This window comes from Crocuta crocuta, unplaced genomic scaffold (genome assembly GCF_008692635.1).
Source record: "Crocuta crocuta isolate KB4526 unplaced genomic scaffold, BGI_CrCroc_1.0 scaffold45, whole genome shotgun sequence".
Lineage (NCBI taxonomy): Eukaryota > Metazoa > Chordata > Mammalia > Carnivora > Hyaenidae > Crocuta > Crocuta crocuta.
Window position 1 is genome coordinate 2,425,429 of NW_027530544.1, and position 22,819 is coordinate 2,448,247.

Here is a 22,819-nt window from a genome sequence, read left to right on the forward strand (position 1 = left end):
CAACCACAGATCAAATACATACCAATTTTTATTCTTGTTGTCTCAATGTCAAATTGTTGTTTATTTTCAAGTAAAGTTTGCTCTTTCTCTTTGAATATGCCAGCAAATTTTTTGTTTTCATCTTTCTGATTTTCAATGACTTTTAAAAGTTCTTCATTTTTACTCTGTAGTAATTCCTGGCTCTTCAGTGACTCCTGTAATTGGTTTTGCAGGGACTTGTTCAATGACTGAAGAGAAAACACTGCAAGACAAAACAGATCAAATTACTGTTTCCCTAATTGAAAAAGCACAAACATGAAAACGATCTGTGTATAAAAAAGAGAAGACCTGGAATGTATTGATTTTGCTAACAATTATATGCTTGAGCAGTTCCATGTAAATATTAAATATATTTTTAAAATTTGATGCAGAGATCATACCTTTCTTCTCCAACTAATATTTTGGGCTTTAAGATTTATTTTTCCTTTATTAATGAAAGAATGATACATGCACAAAGTAAAAAAAAATCAAACACGATAAAATACCAATGATACCGAATGATTCTCAGTGAAGAATCTCCCTCCCCACCCCACCTCCACTCTCTTTCCAAAGGCAACCTACAATTAACTTTGCTATCCTTCTGGAAAAATATTTGTGCATATAAGATATATATTTAAACAAAGATGAATCATACTTTTTACTCCATAAGATTAATATGTAAGTAGCACATAGATCTATCACATTCTTTTTAATGTCTGTAAAAGTATATGGCACCATTCACTTAACAAATACAGCCTTGAGTGAAGACTTACTATGTGTGAGACATGGTATTAGACACTGCACATAGAGTAGTGAATAACAGAGACATAACTAGTGCTCTCAAAAAGCTAATAACAAACAAGTAATCATACATAGCGATAAATGCTTTCAAGAAAACAATAAGGCAAATGGGCAGAGACTAAAAAGAGATAAGCTATTTAGAATGGCAACTACCAATCTCCTCATTTCCCTCTTGGCCCCTCCTCTCCCACATTTCCTCACTCCCATTGTTTATTCATAGTGGAATCAGAGTGACTTTTTCCAAGATTACTCTGGTGAAGATGAACACTTTTATGAAGTGTGTATTCTGTTGGGTACTTGTATTTTTCTTATTGCTTTGTAATAGCTATTTATATATTAAGAAAATTAAGCCTTTGTCATTTTATGTAGTATGAAAACATTGTCCCCATTTTGTTAATGCACTGTGAATGTGTTTACAATTTTGCCATGCAGAAAATGACAAAAATTCTGAGGACAAATCTTATCAGTCTTTTTGTTTGTGACATCTGAGCTTTGTCAGGCTTAGGAAAAGATTCCAAGAATAAAAAAAACAAAGAAACAAATGGTTCTAATCTTTTCCTCGTTACTATTATTTTTTTTTCTTTTTCCTATTATTTTAAGCTCTAGGATCTATAACCACAATTTGGCAATATCTGTCAAAATTGCAACTGTATATATCCTTTGACTATTAATTCTACAGCTATTATCTACAAAATGCTCACACATGCACAAAGACATACGTACAAAAATTTGACTGTAGCACTGTTTGCACTGGGAAAATACCTAAATAGCTATCATCAGAGGACTTCAAATACATTATGCTAGAAGCACATAAGCAGAATATTTAAATAATTCTTAAGCAGAAAGAAACATCTATGTATTTTGATACAGAAAAATGCGCACTACAGTTTTTATTGGAAGGGGGAGCTAAGATGGCAGCACAGTAGGAGGATCCTAGGCCTGCCTTATCCCTCGAACATAGCTAAATAACTATCATTCTGAATATACAAGAAATTGACCCGAGGACTGATAGAACAAACTGTACAACTGGAGGGAGAAAAGAGGCCACGTGGAAGAAGGTATGAGGTGCAGAGACATGGTTTGGGGGAGAAACAGATCACAGGTGCTATGGAGGCAAAGAAGGCTTTACATACAAGAACACTTTCACTAAGCCTTTGGCTGGGAAAACAAGAGGGGCTGATTTTCATGAGTTTTTGCAACCAGTGGGGCACAAAGAATGGAGTTTTAGAGGTCTACTGGCTGGGCTGGGAAGAGAGACCTGAGGGGTCTGCCCTACTCCTGGAGAGAAGGCAGGCAAGCAAATGCCAGGGCAGATGGCATGATCTGGGGATCGCCTAACATGTGTTGGGAGAGATGGTTCCTACTTCGTGGAGCACATCTGTGAATGGTAATGTTGCCTCTCCGGGGACAAAAGAGCTGATGGGTGCCCCTTCTCTCCACGCCCCCCTCGGCATAGGTACAGGCACCTGCTGTGGGAGGCTAACCTGGACACTGGCTGGTTAGCCTGCTTTGCTCCAAATCCCATGCCCCTGTGCTCTGGCGCAACTGCCTTCTCAGTCAAACCTGCATCACCTCCAGTGAGGTGAGACTCACCCGAAGACCAGTGCAGCTACCCCCCGCCTTCTCAGCACTCCTTTGAAGTCTGGAATTTTAAAAGTTAGCAGGCTTGGACGGGACAGAACCCAAAGTGCACTGTGCTGCTCCAGATAGGCAAGCAACCTAGAGACAAGCAGTGTGAAAACAGCAATCTGAAAAACACCTGAGAGACACTAGGGAAAATTACTCGCTCTTCTGGGAGTGCCTCCCTGAGAGCAGCATGTACCAGTCCCCTTTCCAGGACAAAGGAGCTGGAGCCCATTTCCTTCCTCTACCCGTAGGCATAAACCAACTTAAAAAAAAAAAAAAATCACAGCATCAACACTGCCAGCACTGGCTGTTTAACCTGCTTACACCAAGACCCACCCTCCTGTGCTCTGTTCGTACTGCTTTTCTCAGGCAAGTTTGCTAAAGGAGCAGTGCAACAGGCCCTTCTCCAAGAACACCGGCACAAACCCCTGCACACATCAGGTCTACTAACGACAGAGTTCTGCAAAGCTTCAGTTCTAGTGGAAGTAGCATCAAGTATCATTTAAGGAGGCCAGACACCTACCTAAAACTGACCACACTCTGGCCAAGGTCCAAACACTGCCCACTGCAGATAAGGAGAACCTCTGCAGAGGACTGACCTAAGGGATAGAGCAGCCAAAACATAGCAGTGGAGTGCATGCAGCACACACCAGAGATACTCCCTGAAGCACCAGGCCCTGGATACTATCTAACCTCTTCATAGAGCCATTACTCTCAGGAACAGGAAACACAACAGGTTTTTCTAACACAGAGAAGAAGACAGTGACCTAGACAAAATGCCAAGATGGAGGAATTCATTCCAAAAGAAATAACAAGAAAAAGTCATGGCTAGAAATCTAATTGAAACAGATACAAGTAATAAGACTTATGGAGATTTAAAAATAACAATCATAAGGATACTCACTGGGCATGAGGAAAGCATAGAAGACATCAGGGAGACCTTTACTACACAAATAAAAGAGTTAAAAAACAATTAGGCAGATATAAAAAATATAATAAATGAGATTCAAAACAAACTAGATGTAATGACCACAAGGATGGAAGACTGAGAGGAATGAATAAGTGATACAGAAGATAGAATTATGGAAAATAATTGGGATGCCTGATGCCTGAGTGACTCAGTCAGTTAAGCATCTGACTCTTGATCTGGGCTTAGGTCATGATCTGATGGTTTGTGAATTTGAGCCCCACATCAGGCTCCATGCTGTCAGTTTGGGATTCTGTCTCTGCCTTTCTCCACCCCTCCTACTTGCACACCCATGCTCTCACTCAAAATAAATAAATAAAAACTTAAAAACATAATTATGGAAAATAATGAAGCTGAACAAAAGAATGAAGAATGATGAATCATGAGAGTGGACTTAGGGAACTCAGTGACTTCATTAAAGGTAATAACATTTGTATCATAGGAGTCCCAGAAGAAAAAGAGAAAAGGGGGCAGAAGGTTTATTTGAGGAAATAATAGCTGAAAATTTCAGCTAATCTGAGGAAGAAAACAGACATCCAAATCCAGGAGTTAGAAAGAACTGCCATCAAAATCAACAAAACTAGGCTAACACCAAGACATATTATATTTAAATTTGCAAAATATAGTGATAAAGAAAAAATCCTAAAAGCAGTAAGACAAGAAAGTTCCTAACTTACAAGGAAACACCCATAAGGTTAGCTGCAGATCTTTCCACAGAAACTTGGCAAGCCAGAAGAAAGTGGCATGATATAGTCAACATGCTCAATGGGAAAAATCTGCAGCCAAGAATACTCTATCCAGCAAGGTTGTCATTCAGGACAGAAGTAGAGATAAAGAGTTTCCCAGACAAACAAAAACTAAAGGATTTCATGAACACTACACCAGCCCTGCAAGAAATATTAAAGGGGATTCTTTGAGTGGGAAGGAAAGATCAAAAGTGACAAAGACTAGAAAGAAACAGAGGAAATCTCCAGAAACAACAACAAAACAAGTAATAAAATGGTACTAAATACATATCTATCAATAATTACTCTGAATGTAAATGGCTAATCAAGACACAGAGAATAATCATAAGAGACATAGAGACATAATCAAGAATGTATATGTTCTAATCAAGACATAGAGTGTCAGAATGGATTAAAAAAAAAAAAGGATCTATACTCTATACTCTGGATCTATACACATCTATACTCTGCCTACTCATTTCAGACCAAAAGACACCTGCAGATTAAAAGTGAGGGGATGGAGAAAGATCTATCATGCAATGAACATAAAAATAAGCTGGAGAAGCAATACTTCTATCAGACTAACTAGATTTTAAAACAAAGACTGTAACAAGAGATGAATAAGGGCACTATATCATGATAAAGAGGACTATCCAACAAGATCTAACAATTATAAGTATTTATGCTCCCAAATTGAGAGTACCCAAACATATAAAGCAATTAATAATAAACATAAAGGAACATATCGATAATAATATAATAATAGTAGGTCACTTTAACATCCCACTTACACCAATGGACAGATCATCTAAGCAGAAAATCAACAAGGAAATAATGGCTTTGATTGACACACTGGACCAGACGGACTTAACAGATGTATTCAGAACATTTCATCCTAAAGCAGCAGAATATACATTCTTTTCAAGTGCACATAGGACAGTCTCCAGAGTAGATCACATACTAGATCACAAATCAGGCCTCAACAAGTACAAAAAGACTGAAATCATACCATGCATACTTTCTGACCATGAAAATTGAAGTCGGTCACAAGAAAAAATTGGGGAAGACCACAAATACAAGGAGGTTAAACAACATGTTACTAAAGAATGATGAGTCAACCAGGAAATTAAAGAAGAAATTTTAAAAAATACATGGAAACAAATGAAAATGAAAACATGATCGTCTAAAACCTTTGGGATGCAGCAGAAGTAGTCCTTAGAGGGAAGTATATAGCAACAAAGGCCTACCTCAAGAAGCAAGAAAAATCTCAAATAAACAACCTAACCTTACACCTAAAGGAGCTAGAAAAAGAACAACAAATGAAGCTTAAAGCCAGCAAAAGAAGGGAAATAATAAAGAACAGAGTAGAAATAAATGACAAACTGAAAAAAAAAACCCAACAAATCAATGAAACCAGGAGCTGGTTCTTTGAGAAAATTAATTAAATTAATAAATTCCTAGCCAGACTTATCAAAAAGAAAAGATAAAGGACTCACATAAACAAAATTACAAATGAGAGAGGATAAATAATAACCAATACCACAGAAATATAAATAATTATACAAGAATATTATAAAAACTATATGCCAACAAATTAGACAATCTAGAAGAAAATGATAAAGTTTCTAGTTCCTAGAAACATAGAAACTACCAAAAGTTAAGCAGGAAGAAATAGAAAACTAGAACAGACTGATACCAGCAAAGAAACTGAATCAGTAATCACAAATCTCCCAAAAAACAAAAGTCCAGGGCCAGATGGACTTTCACAAGCAAATTCAAGCAAACATTTAAAGAAGAGTTAATACCTATTCTTATTAGATTATTCTAAAAAATAGAAAAGGAAAGACTTCCAGCCAGCATTACCCTGATTCCATAACCAGACAAAGACTCCACTAAAACAGAGAATTACAGGCCAATATCCCTGATGAACATGGAAGCAAAAATTCTCAACACATTACTAGCAAATCAAATCCAAAAGAATCATTCACCATGATCAAGTGGGATTTATTCCTGGTATGCAAAGGTGGTTCAATATTTGCAAATCAACCAACATGATACATCACACTAATAAGAGGAAGGATAAGAACCATATGATCTTCTCAATAGATGCAGAAAAAGCATTAGACAAAGTACAATATCCATTCATAATAAAAACCCTCAACAAAGTATAGATGAAGGGAACATATCTCAACATAATAAAGGCCATATACAAAAAACCCACAGCTAATATCATCCTCAATGGGGAAAAATGGAGAGCTTTTCCTTTATAGTCAGGAACAAGACAAGGGTGTCCACTCTTACCACGTTATTTAACATAATACTAGAAATCCTAGCCTCAGCAATCAGACAACACAAAAAAATAAAGGCGTCCAAATCAGCAAGGAAAATGTCCAACTCTCACTATTTGTAGATGACATGATACTTTGTAGAAAACCCAAAAGACCACCAAAAAATTGCTAGAACTGATACATGGATTCAGTAAAGTCTCAGGATACAAAATCAATGTACAGAAATCTGTTGTACTTCTATACACCAATAATGAAGCAGCCAGAAGAGAAATCAAGAAATTGATCCCATTTACAATTAAACCAAAAACCGTAAGATACCTAGGAATAAACCTAGCCAAGGAGGTTAAAGATTTGTATTCTGAAAACTATAAAACACTAATGAAGGAAACTCAAAACAAAAAGCAATGGAAAAACATTCCACGTTTGTGGATTGGAAGAATAAATATTGTTTAAATGTGTATACTACCCAAAGCAATCTACGCATTTAATACAATGCCTATCAATAAACCACCAGCATTTTTCATAAAGCTAGAACAAACAATCCTAAAATTTGTATGGAACCACAAAAGAGCCCAAATAGCCAAAGCAAAGCAAAGCAAAGCAAAGCAAAGAGGAGGCATCCCAATTTCAGACGTCAAGTTATATTACAAAGCTGTAGTGATCAAAGCAGTGTGATATTGGCACAAAAACAAACACATAGATCAATGGAACAGATAGATAACCCAGAAACGAACCCACAACTATATGGTCAACTAATCTTCAACAAAGCAGGAAAGAATATCCAATAAAAAAAGACAATCTCTTCAACAAATGGTATTGGGAAAACTGGACAGCAGTGTGCAAAAGAATGAAACTGGACTGCCTTCTTACACCCTACACAAAAATAAATTCAAAACTGATGAAAGACCTAAATGTGAGACAGGAAATATTCAAAATCCTAGAGAAGAACATAGGCAGTAACCTCTTTAACATCAGTCATAGCAACTTCTTACCAGATATGTCTCCTGAAGCAAGAGAAACAAAGGCAACTTCAAAGGGACTACTTCAAAATAAAAAGCTTCCGCACAGTGAAGGAAACAATCAACAAAACTAAAAAGCAACCTACAGAGTGGGAAAAGATATTTGCATATGACATACTGGTTAAAGGGTTAGTATCCAAAATACATAAAGCACTCATAAAACTCAACACTCAAAAAACAAATAATCCAGTTAAAAACTGAACAGAAGAAATGAATAGACAAAGATGACATACAGATGGCTAACAGAAAAGATGCTCAACATCACTCATCATCAGTGAAATACAAATCAAAACTAATGAGAGGGGTGCCTGGGTGGCTCAGTTAAGCGTCTCACTCTTGATTTCAGCTCAGGTCGTTCTCTCATTGTTCATGAGTTCAAGCCCCACATGTGGCCCCATGCTGAGCGTGCAGTCTGCTTGGGATTCTCTCTCTCTCTCTCTCTCTCTCTCTCTCTCTCCCTCTTTCTCTGCCCCTCCCTTGCTCATAGATGCACATGTTCTCTTGCTCTCTCTCTCAAAACAAACATATAGATAAAACCCAATGAGCTATCACCTCACACCTGTCAGAATGGCTAAAATGAACCACACAGGAAATAACAGTTGTTGGCAACGTTGCAGTGAAAGGGGAACACTCTTACACCGGTGGTGGGAATGTAAACAGGTGCAGCCTATCTGGAAAACAGTATGAAGATTCTTCAACAAGTTAAAAATACAACTACTCTATAATCCAGCAATTACATTACTATGTATTTACCCAAAGGATACAAAAATACAGATTCAAAAAAATACATATAGTCTGTTGTTTATAGCAGCATTATCAACAATAGCCAAATTATGGGAAAAGCCCAAATGGCCATCTACTGATGAATGGATAAAGAAGATGTGGTATATATATATAATGGAATACTACTCAGCCATAAAAAACAATAAAATCTTGCCATTTGCAATGACATGGATGAAGTCAGAGAGTATAAATGATAAACAAAGTAAAATGGTCAGAGAAAGAAAATACCATATGATTTCACTTATATGTGGAATTTAATAAACAAAACAGATGAACATAGGGAAAAAAAGAGAGGCAAACAGGAAACAACAGAGAACAAACTAAGGGTTACTGGAGGAGAGGTAGGTGGGAGAATAGGTTAAATTGGTGATGGGTATTCAGGAGGGCACTTGTTGTGATGAGCATTGGGTACTGTGTGTAAGTGATGAATCACTAAATTCTATACCTGAAACTAATATTACACTGTACATTAACAAACTGGAATTTAAATAAAAAGTTGAAAAAGGATAAAAAATAAAAATGCCCCCTACATGTTAAGTGAATAAATGCAAGCTACAGAAGAACACATTAAGTATAATCTCATTTTTAAAAAAGAAAAAATAGGGGCACCTGGATGGCTCAGTCGGTTAAGCGTCCGACTTTGGCTCAGGTCATAATCTCACGGTTCGCGGGTTCGAGCCCCGCATCAGGCTCTGTGCTGACAGCTAGCTCAGAGCCTGGAGCCTGTTTACAGTTCTGTGTCTCCCTCTCTCTCTGACCCTTCCCTGCTCGCTCGCGCGCTCTCTCTCTCAGAAATAAATAAAACATAAAATAATTAAATAAAATTAATTTTTAAAAAAGAAAAAATAAAACATATATATAGTTCTATTAGTGCCTGGCATACAATAGGAACTCAGTATTTGTGAAACACATCAACTCTATATGAACAGAAGGCATGTGAAAGGAAATACAGCCTTTTTAAAAAGAAATGGGAGCGTATCATTGGGACATAATAGCACAGATCTTTTATTTTTGTTTCTGTGCGATTTTACTTTTAATAAGAACTCCTATTTTTTCAAATGTAGATTAAAAGAAAGTCCTCTTATGACAAAATAATTAAGAAAGCTCAACTCTTTATCAGTATTTCCAGAAACACAAAGAATTTACCATCAGTTCTTAAAGTTCTTTTACCTACATTCAAGGTTGCATTCCAGAGAAACAGGTGCCTTTTGAGTTTTTTCTTGTTCTCTAAGTTGCCGGTTCAAAATTCTCAGTTGCCTAAAGAAAATAATAAAGAAATATGATTCCATGAATCCCAAACTCATTTAACAGTGTACATCTAACAACCTATTAAAAAGGATAACACCTCCCCTCTGCTAACCATCAGTTTATTCTCTATTAATTGAGAGTCTGTTTTCTGATTTGTCTCTTTTTCTCCCTTTGCTCGTTTGTTTCTTAAATTCCATATGGTATTTGTCTTTCTCTGACTGACTTATTTCACTTAGCTAGGTGGGGGGATGGGGGAAGGAGGAGATGGGGATTAATGAGTACACTGATGATGGAAAAAAAAAGATTAAAACAATAAAAAATTAAAAAGACAGCATGAAAAATGGTACCCACTAGGATAGCGGAAGTCCATCTCATCCCCAGAAAAGACAATAACCAAATAAACAAAACAACAAAACCACATCACTGCTACTATTTATAGAGCCTGTGATAGAGCCTGTGATAATTTTTAAAAGATTGTCTGGACAACATTCAACTCTCCCCTCACAAGAAAAAGGTTGACTTTTCTCTTATTTTTCTTCTTTCCTGTTTTTGTTCTATGATTTTCTTGTCTTTTTTTGTTTCCTATCTCTCCTCTTGCTATTTTCTTCTGTCTTTCAACACTCTCTTTTCATTACTGTAGTTATCAACACACTCTTTAAAAGATCTAACTATGAACTAGAATATCTACATGGACTGACGTTATCAGACATGCATCTACTTGGTTTGTCACACACTGAAAAAATTGGGAAATGCAAATCTATGCTTCTAATAATTTCTTTATTAGATGGAAAAATGTAATGGCCTTATTTTAAAAGACAATGCTAAGAAGCGGCAGCTTTGCCCTATAATGAACTTCACAATTTGTGGTCCCTTCACAAATTGGAACAAGCAAAAGGAATGACAAAAATGTTTATTTCTAAGAAGTTAATGTTGAAAAAAGTTATCTCTATTATCTTTTGGAATTAATTACCTGAACATATTCTGCACTAAAATATTTAATTTTGTTACTGAATCTAAAATGATAGTGCTCTACCTCATATCAGTTGCATGTATTAATTCCAGATAGATTAAAGAGGTATACAGAAAATATATAAACAAACAAAAGCAACTATACAAATTTTTGGTGGAAATCTACATAATCTTGAATTGAGAAGACATTCCTAAGCAAGATTCAAAACCCAGCAAACATCAAGGAAAAGAATAAAATACTTGACTGTATCAAAATTAAAATTTGTTCTACAATTAACAGTCTGGAATAAAATACCTGCCACCATATGTAAAAGACAAAAGATCCATTAACACTTAAAGAGATCCTGCAAACTGGTAAGAGAGGCAATAAAAATGGGCATTCACATAAGAAATAGAAATGACCTATAAAAGCAAATGAAAAATGCTTAGCTTCACTAATATGAAGAAATGCGAATTTAAAACAGGAGATACCTTATGGCCACAGGATTCACAAATTGAAAGGAAATAACATTATGTGTTGGTGAGGCAAATGAATTCTCTCAACTGGTGGGAGTCTACTAATAGAACCATTTGAACAGCAATTTGACAGTATCCAACAAAATGTGAAATGTTTATTATCTTTAATAAAATAATTCTAACTCTAAGTTACCTAGCCTCAGATATATAATTGAGCTTTGAACAACATGGGTTTGAACTGTGCAGGTCCACTCATCCACAGATTTTTGATAAACACAGTGTATTACTGTTTATGTATTTTCCTCTTCCTTATGATTTTAATATTTTTTCCTCTAGCTTACTTTATTACAAAAATATAGTACATAATATACATAACATACAAAATATATGTTAATCAACAACACATTCAATGTTACTGATAAGGCTTCTGGTCAACAGTAGGCTATTAGTTAAGTTTTGGGGGAGTCAGAAGTTACAGATTTTTTACTTTCCAGGGTATAAGGACCCCTAACTCGCATTGCTCAAGGGTCAACTGTAGCTTACATGTGCAAAAGCATCTACTACAATATTTAGATATATACAAAAATGTTCACAATGGCAATATTTAATAGTGAGAAGTTAGAAACAACTTAAAATGCTACATAAATTATGGTATATCCATAATAAGAATAATACACAGGGTTTTTTTTTTTTTTTAAGAGATATCTACATGTACTGACATGGAAATATCTTCCAGACATATTATAAAATGAAAAACAGCAAGGTACAGGAGAACACAGTATACTACAATCCCATGTTTGTTTTACTTCAGTTCTGTTTTTCTGAAATTTCCTCTTTATAACAAAGAGTGCAGATCTAGAAAAGGCAACAGAAACTGGTGATCTGTAACTCCAACTGGAATGCTTCTTTTGGTATTTTCTAGGAAAACAGAAGGTACTGAGGTCTTCTTACACCAAGTATGTGACAGAAGCTTTGTCTGATAATCCTTTTGTACATCTACAGTCAACAATTTCCTCTCTTCCCCTATACAGCCAGCCTAAACTTTCATCCTTCATTGTAAGCCTCTCATTTCTATCCTCCTCCTCTCAGTAGGAAACTTTCCTGTTTTCACTAAAAATAACATGGTTTGGGGACGAACTGTTGTCCTTCTGCCCCAGGGTGTACAAATGTATCCATATATAAACTAAACTCATTTCTTTCTTCTAGTCTTAGAGAAAGGGAGCCTCATCAGCTTCCCCAATCCCATTTCCTCCTGTACCCTAAAGGACTCTGCTCCTATTCCACTCCTTTTCTCTTCTGCACTGGCAGCTTCTCACCTGTTACTGGCTCATGTGCCTCAGCTGAGAAGAGTAACAAACTTGCTCCCATATCTTAAGAAAATATTCCCTCCACTCCAACTGTACCCTTAGCGATTCTCCTTCCCTCTCGCTCCCCGCTTTCAGAGCCAGGCTTTTCAAACATGATTTTTCCATAAAAAATGATGTGTGATAAAAAATAACAAAAGATAATCTTTTTAAAATAGTTACACGTTTTTAACAAATAATATGTATTATACTTTCATGTACTTGATTTAAACAGAGGAAAAAAACTGCTGCCATTTAGGTAAATATTTCTATTTTCAGTTTACTCATTGTTTTTAAATATAGCTTTATTGAAATAAAACATATATTAAACACACATATTTGAAATATATACATAACAGATTAGGTTTTTGGACATGATGTGGTGAAACCATCACCACAATTAATATATTCATCACACCCCCAAGTTTCCACATGCTCCATTTCATAATATCCCCTTCCCAAACAACCACTAATTTATAGATTAGTTTGCATTTTCTGGAATTTTACACTATATATTTATACAGTATACAATTATATTCTTTTTTGTTTTGTTTTGTTTTGTTTTGAAAGAAAGCATGAGCTGGGGAGAGACAGAGAGGTAGACAGAGAATCTCAAGTAGGCTCTATGCCCAGCACAGAGTCCCATGTGGGGCTCCATTCCATGATGGTGAGATCATGACCTCAGCTGAAATCGAGTCAGATGCTTAATGAACTGAGCCACCCAGGTACTCCTACAATTATATTGTAAATGGAATCATACAATATATACTTTAGTCTGCCTTCTTTCATTCAGCATAATTCTAAGGCTCATCCATGCTATTGCGCATATCAATAGTTCTCTCCTTCCCACTATTGAATGGTATTCTATTGTTTGGACATACGACTCTTTATCCATTTGCCTGCTAACAGGCATTGATTGTTTCCTATGGATATTCACAAGTGAGCGTTTGTGTGGACATAGGCTTTTACTTCTCTGAATACATACCTAGGAATGAAATGACTGGGTCTTATGGTTTATGTTTAATTTCTAAAAAACTACCAAACTATTTTCCAAAGTATTTGTACCATTTCATAGTCCCACCAGTAAATTATGCAAGTGCCATTTCCTCCATGTCCATACTCACATCTGGGATAGTCTTTAGAATTTCAGCCATTCTGTGGGTATGTAGTATTATCTCATCATGGTTTTAGTTTGCATTTTCCTAATGATTAACAACAATGAAATATTTTCAAATGCTTATCTGATATCCATCTATCTTCTTTGATGTATTGTCTATTATAATACTTTGCCCGTTTTTTGAGTGGTAACAGTTCTTCATACGTCCTATATGTATAAGTCCTTTATTAAATGTATTGCAAATATTCTATTGTTTGCCTCTTCACTTTTAGTAACAGTATATTTTGAAGAGCAAATTTTATATTTTGACGAAGTCCAACTTATAATTTTTTTCCTATTTATATTTTGTCCAACTCGGAATCACTAAGTGATTCTTTTATGTTTTCTATAAGTTCTGTATATTTAAATTATATATTTAAACTTGTGATTTCAGGTTAATTTCTATACATGGTATAAGGTAAAGGTTGAAGTGGTTGTTTTTTCTTTCTTTCCTTTTCTTTTTCTTTTTTTTTTGTATATGGCTCTCCAATTGTTCCAGTACTATTTATTGAAAAGATTATTCTTTTCTTCCCTATTGAATTTCCCTGGCATCTTTGTCAAAAGTTGGTTATATTTATGTGTGAGTTTATTTCTGGACTCCATTCTGTTTCAATTATACATGTCTCTCCTTACACCAATGCCACACTGTCTTGATTACTGTAACTTTATGCCTTGAAATAGGATAGTACCAATTTTATTCTCCTTTCTTTAAGTTGTTTTGGTTTGGTTATTTTAGATTCTTTGTATTTCCATATAAATTTTCGAATCACCTTTCTACAAAAAAAACCTCTGGGGGTTTTCACCACAATTACATAGGATCTATATATAGATCAATTTGGTGAGAACTAACATCTTAACAATAATAAGTCTTATAATCTATGCATCTGATTTCTCTCTCAAATATATCTTCTTTCATTTCTCTCAGCAATGCTTTATACTGTTCAGTATACAGGCCTCATACATTTTTAATCAAACTTATCCCTAAACTGTTTTTTTATTTTTTAAATTTTTTTAATAGTTTATTGTGAAGTTGGTTTACATATAAATTGATCAAGTTGGTTTACATATAAATTGATATTTTTGATGATACTATTAAAAGTAATGTTTTTAAATTTCATTTCAAATTGTTCATCACCAGTATATAGAAATATAATTGTCTATTGTATATTGATCTCATATCTGACAACCTTGCTAGGCTCATTTATTAACTTTAGTTGCTTTTTTGTAGATTCTATAGTATTTTCTACAAAGACCATCATGTCATCTGTGAATAATACAGCCTATACTTTAAAAGGCTTTTATAGGGGCATCTGGGTGGCTCAGTTGGTTAAGCATCGGACTTCAGCTCAGGTCAGGATCTCATAGCTCAAGAGTTTGAGCCCTACATCGGACTCTGTACGGACAGCTTGGGTCCCGGAGACTACTTTGGATCCTGTGTTTCCATCTCTCTCTGCCTCTCCCCTGCTCATGCTCTGTCTCTCTCTCTCTCTTAAAAATAAACACTACAAAAACATTTAAAAAAAATAAAAGGCTTTTATTTCCTTTTCTTGTCTTATTTTACTAGTTAGAACTACAGCACAATTCTAAGCAGAAATAATAATCACTACTTGCTGGATATCATTCAGACATTTTTTAAGCCTATAAAGATAGGAAAAAATTGGCCTAACAGAATTTTTAAATAACAGGATAATATTACAAATACTATTTTATGGGGTGCCTGGGTGGCTCAGTCAGTTAAGTGGCCAACTTTGGCCCAGGTCATGATCTCACGGTTCGTGAGTTCAAGCCCTGTGTCAAGCTCTGTGCTGACAGCTCAGAGCCTGAAGCCTGCTTCAGATTCTGTGTGTGTCTCTCTGCTCGCACTCTGTCTCTCTTCTCTCTCAAAAATAAATATACATTTAAAAAATACTATTTTAAAATATTGTGTATTGAATTTAGGATTACATGGTTTTATCTGAAGGAAAAATTAACAAGTGAAATTAGAATTACTGAACTTTGGGCTAATATTTCTCTATCTGATAAAATACTATTCCTAGATAACCTTAAATAAAGGAAATAGGATATAAAAGATTAATTTTGAATCTATATTGTCAAGATTACTAACACAGTCTACTCTATAAACTTAATTCCCATAGTTGTCTTAGTTCTATGTATAGATTCAATGTTCATCTCTAATCCACTCCTTTATTTGAATTCATCTCTTGGTTGACTGGAATTTGCTATTCAACAAATTTTTTTGTCATTTTTAAAGGAGTCCAAGAGTGCCATATTTCCTAAATTCTTGTACTCCTGAGATTATGACTGCTGCCTTTACACCGAAAGGATTGCTAGGCCACATAGGAGACCCTTGGGGCATACTTACTTTCCTTTAGATCTTTGTAAATAATGTTCTATGATCTTCAGACAATGAATATTCCTGCGAAAAATATCCTGCCTGATATTTTTCTCTTAATATATTATTTGCTTTTGAGTGTCTATCAAAATTAATTTTATTTTGTCCGTAAGATGTAGTGACTTTTTTAGCTTATGTCTTGGTGTTGATCATTATAATAGTTTTCCTGGGATCCTGAATGCCTTACTGATACTCTGACACAGAGCTTTAGATTATTAAATTTCCCATTAAATACAGATCATTTAACATTGTCTTTAATCCGTTTGTTCTGTTCTCTTTATCAGGAATGCTAATTATGCCAAATTTTGCATTCTTTGTTTCTCTTCCATAGGTATCTTCTTTACAATAATTTTTAATTATTCTCTATTTTGTTTCTTCAAATTTATCCACCATGCCTTCAGTCATTTAACAAACATTTATCAGAGTGTTAGGCACAATTCTCAGTGCTGGAAATATAGTAGCAAATAAAAGGGACAAACATTCAGCCTTCCCAAATTCACATAGCAAAGAGAACAGACATTACCAGAGGCTAAGGGGAAGGAAGAAAGGGAATTACTGTTTAATGGGTACAAAGTTTATGTTGGGGATGAAAAAATTGGGGGAAATGGATAGTTGTTGTGGGAACACAGCACTGTGAATGTATTTAATGACCCTGAAATATACACTTAGAAAATGGTTAAAAAGACAAATATTATTGTCATCTATATTTTACCACAAAATAAATCAATACCTTTTTAAAAAAAAAAAAGGGGGTTGGGAAGAAGAATAAGCTACAGCTGGTAGGAGACACTGAACTATGAATTTAGTAGGAACTGAAACCAAAAGGTTTGGGGGGGAAAGAGCAAACCCAAAAAACAACAAAATGAGAGTTCATATTGCTTAGGTTCTAATGGAATATAATAAATATCCTAATGGAATATAAGATCCTTGGCTTCATCATTTGTTTATTTTGATTTCTTTTTGTAAGATTTTTTACCTCATTTTCCTGACCTCGTGTAATTCACTTTTCTTTTCTTTTTTCTGTCTTTTCTCCTTTAAGCATTCTCTTTTTTCCTGCCTTTAAGAAAGATTCTAGGGGCGCCTGGGTGGCTTAGTCGGTTAAGCGTCCAACTTTCGCTTGGGTCATGATCTCGCGGTTCGTGGGTTCGAGCCCCGCATCAGGCTCTGTGCTGACTGCCAGTTCAGAGCCTGGAGCCTGTTTCAGAGTCTGTGACTCCCTCTCTCTCTGACCCTCCCCCTGCTCATGCTGTCTCTCTCTCTCTCCTAGAAATAAATAAAAACATTAAAAAAAAAAAGAAAGATTCTAATATCTTTAATTTCCTTCAAACTATGGAATATGGTTTTAAGTTTTCTTGGGTTTTATTTGAGCAATTCATCTGGTGATGTTTATTCTTGACCCTCTTTTATCTCTTCTATCAGTCTGTTTATTCTGAATGCTATACAAATAAATTCTTTCTTCCCATGGCTTTTGTGACATCCCTCTGCCAGCTTTCCTGCCATATCCTGACTAGCTCCTTCTTGGCTTTCTCTCTCAGTCTCCTCCTGTGTTCTTTCCCTAAAAAGCTGTTATTCCCCTACCAATTTACCCTTGGCTAGGTCCCCACTGTATACCTTCCTGACGAATTTACCACTTACACACTGATAACAAATTGCTTGTTCTTTTCTTTTTTAAGTTATTTATTTAAATTCAAGTAAGTTTCAGAAGTAGAACCCAGTGATTCATCATCTACACATAACAGTCAGTGCTCATCCCAACAAATGCCCTCCTTGTACCCATCACCCATTTAGCCCATCTTCCCCAGTCACTTCCCCTCCAGCAACCCTCAGTTTTTTTCTCTGTATTTAATAAGAATCTCTCATGGTTTGCCTCCCTCTGTGTTTTTATCTTATTTTTCCTTCCCTTCCCCTATGTTATCTATTGTGTTTCTCAAATTCCACATGTGAGTGAAATCACGTATCTGTCTTTCTCTGACTAACTTTGCTTAGCAGCACACACTCTAGTTTCATCCTAGATCACATCACTTCACAAATCACTTGGGGTTTTTTGTTTATTTGTCTGTTTACAAATCACTTGTTCTTAATCACCATTGTCTCCAGTGCCTGCATCAGTGCCAAATCTATAGTAAAAGCTCAATAAAAATGTGTTCAGGGAATAACTTCCAAGTCTGCACTTCCATCCTGGATCTTGTTCCTGTGCTCTACTTATTACCATATATATCTCCAGATGGTCTAAATGACAAACTCAGCACATCTAAATCTTAACTCACAGGCCCTCCCATATCATCGAACTCAAAAATAACATGAAATAAACAAAGAAACAATATATTCTTCCTCTAGTAGCTTCCATCTGGGAGAATTATGTTATCGTCTGTCAAATGATCAAGCCAAAAGACCAAATACCACCCATGACCCATGTCTCCTCCCGCTCACTTCTATTTCTTTTTGTCTTTTGTTTTCTTTTTTTGTTCTGTGTGAGTACATAGAGGTCTCATATTTGAGTCTAAAGTCAGGAAGTGGTCATGAATTCTAACCTGCCCTATAAATATTAAGGAATTCTCTAGCTCAATGGTTCTTAACTGGAAGTAGTACCCCACAAAACCTCACGGAGGAAATTTGGGAATGTGCCAGGGCTTTTGGAAGTCACAATGAATTGGGCACTATAGATATTTCATGTGAAGGAACCAGGAAGGATAAATGTTGAGCATTTTATCAGAAGTCCCAAATAAAAACTGTGCAGCCCAAATTGCCAAAAATGCCCAATTACCATAGAATCACTGCACTTGGCTATTTCTTTAAGCCACAAGGTGGCAATAAACCCCAAGGAAGTCCTGAAAGATCACTTTTCTGGCTAAATAGAAACATGTAGTTTCTAAACGTCCATGCAGGAAAACAAAGGTTTTTGATTGAAAATGCTGAAAAACACTTTCTAATAAACCTTTGTACTCCAACTTCCATTTGTAATGGAAATTACGGATGATTCTTTCCAAATAGTTACCAAAGAGGCACAAAAATTTCTATACTTCTGCTGGAAACCTCATTCTGCTAAAAAGACAAACTGATAAATTCTTTATTTTTCATTTTTTAGAAAGCCAAGTAAACAATGGGAATCACATGCTATATAATGTGTGTCCCCTAAGGACACAGAGCCAAAAAGAACTGGTGCCAAGTCTGAAAAAAAAGTGGTTGAACATCAAACTAGTGGCTTTTTTAAAAAAATTAATCACAAGCAGTGACCAATGAAGTAGTAAGTCTCCTTTTCTTGAGTAGCTTATAAATTAGCTCCTAAAACAATTCTAAAATGTTCTAAAGAAGGAAAATAAAATAAGAAATCCTGATATTCCCATCAGCACATGTTAAAATAGACAATAATCTGAGACTAAGTTCTGGTATGCTTATTTAAGAAAAACCAATTATTTGATGGTCATACCTTTAAAAGCATGTTTCTTTCAAATAGTTTACAGTATAGTTTTCTTCCACAAAATACACTTAAATATTAAAGTACTTAAGTATAAATAAGTTAGATTCTACTTCCTAGCAAAAGCAATGCAGAAGTGTATAAATTAAGATAATTTGACCTCTAAAAGCAAACTGCCTGGTTTGAATCTTCTTATATATGCGACTTTAGACAAGTTACATAACCTCTCTGTGCCTTGGGTTTCCTCATGTGTAAATGAGAGTAACATAATACCTACCTCATGGAACCATTCTGAGAATTTAAAGAGATGACATATATGAAGGACATAGCCTGGCACATTAGAAACATTTAATAAATGTTAGTAGTACTCCTGGCTGTTACCATTACTATTATTCATACTTGTTTTTTATTTTGAAAAATTAATGCTATTACAGGGATTGCTTAGGTCAGAACTGAAGACAGTATTATTAGAATTTAAGTCCAGCAACCTCATCTTATATCATAGTATCTTGGAGACTAATGACCTTTAGAGACATAATCCTAAGCAAGTAAATCTCACTAGGTGTCATGCCTTTGCAGGCTCCAGATCTATAAATTTAAGCTGCTCTCCAACTAGCAATCCTATTTTACTGCTTTCTAATTTCTTAAAAATGTTTGTGCAGGTCCTTGCAGGTCCTATCTGGCACAACGTCTACAGCTCTTACAAGTTTAACACCCTCTCAGGGCACACTCACACCACAGTGCTGCAGAAGCACTGAATATGTATTCTAATTCTCTGCAGAGTATAGACACTGGAGCAGTGGCCTTGGTGGTCATCACTGAAACACTCAAAGTTAGGATATTGCTAATAATATGTAAGTTATTTCCTACATAAGATAGCCAAAAGAAAAAATATCTAAGAATTTAAATGAGTTTTTCCAATGACTTGAGTGTGGTGGAGAAAATGGTGCTCGCCCCTATCAGGTTCTCCTTACCTTCCAGGGTATATGGGCAGTATGGGAAAATTCTATGCCCCAGACCTTTACATTAGGCAGGACCATATGCCTCATTTCCCCATTTTAGCCTACAGAATAGAAGTTGAAGTGAGACTGTCATTTCTGGGCTGAGAGGTACAGAGATGGTGTGCCAGATCCATGTTCTCTCTTCCCTGAAAAACATTATCTTAGGAGATAGTGGCCTCATAAGATAGAGGGAACCTAAATCCTGAGTCCTAGGATAATGGCCCATGCTGGCTCAGCATGAGGGGGAAAGAAACTTTCACTGTGCTATACCACTGAGATTCTAGAATTTCAAATTGCAGCACAGCCTAGACTAGCTTGACAAATACCGAGGAACTTCATCTTCCTCTCTGTACCCTATGACCAAGTGACAATGGAGGTAAAGGAGGTGGGAGAAAACACATACCAGTGAGCATAAGCAACGGAAGAGGAGTTAGAAAATGCTAACAATGTTTAGAAATGGAGAGGTAAAAGTAGAAACACAATAAAACACTAAATCTATTTTTCACACAGAGTCCTAGATACCTGATTTGGCACATTTGTTCTGGCCATGGAACATCTCTGCATATGACAAAAATATTCAAATAACAATTTTTACCTGCGTAACTGAGCATTTTCACTTCTTAGCGGTTGCATGGCCAGTGCTATTTCAACTTGAATGTTTGCATTTCCACTTATTGCTGGAAGCAGAGATATACACATCTCCAATTCTGTAATCAATCTCTGAATTTCTGAATCCTCTATGTACAGGTGAAGAAATGAGTAAAAGCAATACCATTAATTGTTTTTAGATAAGATTATTTATGTGTATTACTAAAAAAGAAAATTTCTCAGATATGTACATACTTGCTATAAACAAACAACTCAATTACTTATAAATTTGATATATATATCTTATTTTCCTCTTTTTTCCTGCCTGCATTTGTTTACTCAAAAGAATTCTAAAGAAATTCAGTAAACTAAAGATTAATCTTCAATCACAGGATTATTACTGTGTTTGTTTTTTTCAGTTAAAGAGTCTAGTAGGAAGATAATTATGTCTCCCGGTTCATATTCCCAAAGGACTAATGGATTCCTTTTATTTTTATTTAAAAAAAATTTTTTTTAATGTTTTATTTCTGAGAGAGAGAGACAGTGTGAGAAGGGGAGGGTCAGAGAGAGAGGGAGACACAGAATCTGAAACAGGCTCCAGGCTCTGAGCTAACTGTCAGCATGGAGCCCGACGCGGTGCTTGAACCCACGAACCATGAGATCATGATCTGAGCCGAAGTCGGATGCTTAACCGACTGAGCCACCCAGGCGCCCCACTAATGGATTCCTATCATTGCTGAAGGGTTTCCTAGAATTGAGTAAAGTATTAACACTTACAACACAACCTTTGATCCTGACATAAAGAAAGAATTCTCTTTAGGTGATTCAATTTGGCAAAATATTGAGGGAGGATCTACTCTGATAAGGTTTTAGTATTTAATTTTATAAAGCAGATGTAAAACAACCAGTTATGCCTCATTTGGTGTCACATCAAAAGCAATACCGTTTTTGCTATTAATTGTGGGGAGTGGATGATTTTGGAGGTGCGAAACAGACACAGGTAGGTGGATTTTAGATCTTTTGTCCTTTTGTATTTACCCCTTCATTTCCATTCAAATTTTCTGTGGACTGAAAACATTTAATAATTATACTAACTCTCTTATATCCCAAAGAGGTAGAAAGTATATTTTAAGTTACAAACTGTTACTCAGTCCCACAGGTATTTTAGCCCCCTGATGTAAAATACACGTACCTAGTAAACATCTGTGACCAATTACTGAGAAGTTCCCTACCAATCCTTCGTAGAGTGGTTTTGCTCATAAGCATTGGAGGCAGAGACCTGAGCTCCGCCATTTTCTAGCAACAAAGCTTTAGTCAAACTTCCTAACTTAGAAGCTTAGATTTCTTCTTTCTCCATTGTTAACTGGAGATAACAATACCTCACAGGATTGCTGTGAGGATTAAATGAGATAATGNTCTTTAGTCAAACTTCCTAACTTAGAAGCTTAGATTTCTTCTCCATTGTTAACTGGAGATAACAATACCTCACAGGATTGCTGTGAGGATTAAATGAGATAATGCATATAAAACAGCACAGTGCCAGCCACATGTAAGTATCCAATAAATGATACCTAACATTATCTTATTATTATTGTTACCATGATTAAGTATTTGGTCAAGAGAATAGTAATAAATTGAAGGTCTGAAAACACAGAGATTTTAATATACTGAACGGATTAATAGTGCTATGTTCTTCCTATAACACATTTTAAGATTTAGAATTTCTTTTTCTCTGCAAATATTAGGTATTCAGTCAGTGCTTCCACAATCAATCACTGTGTTTTCTGAGATGACAAAACTGTAACTAACTCCAAATGAAAGCCATTATTTAGCATATACACACAGAAAACAAATACAACTTGGCTCAAATATCTCATAATTCCATCTGAGACATTTGTTTTGATGTAATTAAAAAACCCACAAGTAAACCAAAAAGGGCAAAAAAGGTTTGGATTACTCCTCCAAGTCAGATTTGTTAAACCTTGCAACAGTTGGTTATTAAAGAAATGATGAGAAGAAAATCT

At 35.6% G+C, this 22,819-nt stretch overlaps 1 protein-coding gene across 3 annotated transcripts in view; it reads right to left on the minus strand.

Moving 5' to 3' along the window:
• CCDC14 (coiled-coil domain containing 14) overlaps window positions 1–22,819 on the minus strand; it is a 47,636-nt gene that overhangs the window by 7,664 nt on the left and 17,153 nt on the right. For all 3 annotated transcript variants that reach the window (XM_077767622.1, XM_077767621.1, XM_077767623.1), the window contains 3 exons: window positions 20,803–20,944; window positions 9,402–9,484; window positions 23–241 (listed from right to left, as the gene is read on the minus strand). In XM_077767622.1, coding sequence (XP_077623748.1) covers window positions 23–241; window positions 9,402–9,484; window positions 20,803–20,944 — 444 coding nt within the window. The remainder of the gene's footprint in view (window positions 1–22; window positions 242–9,401; window positions 9,485–20,802; window positions 20,945–22,819) is intronic.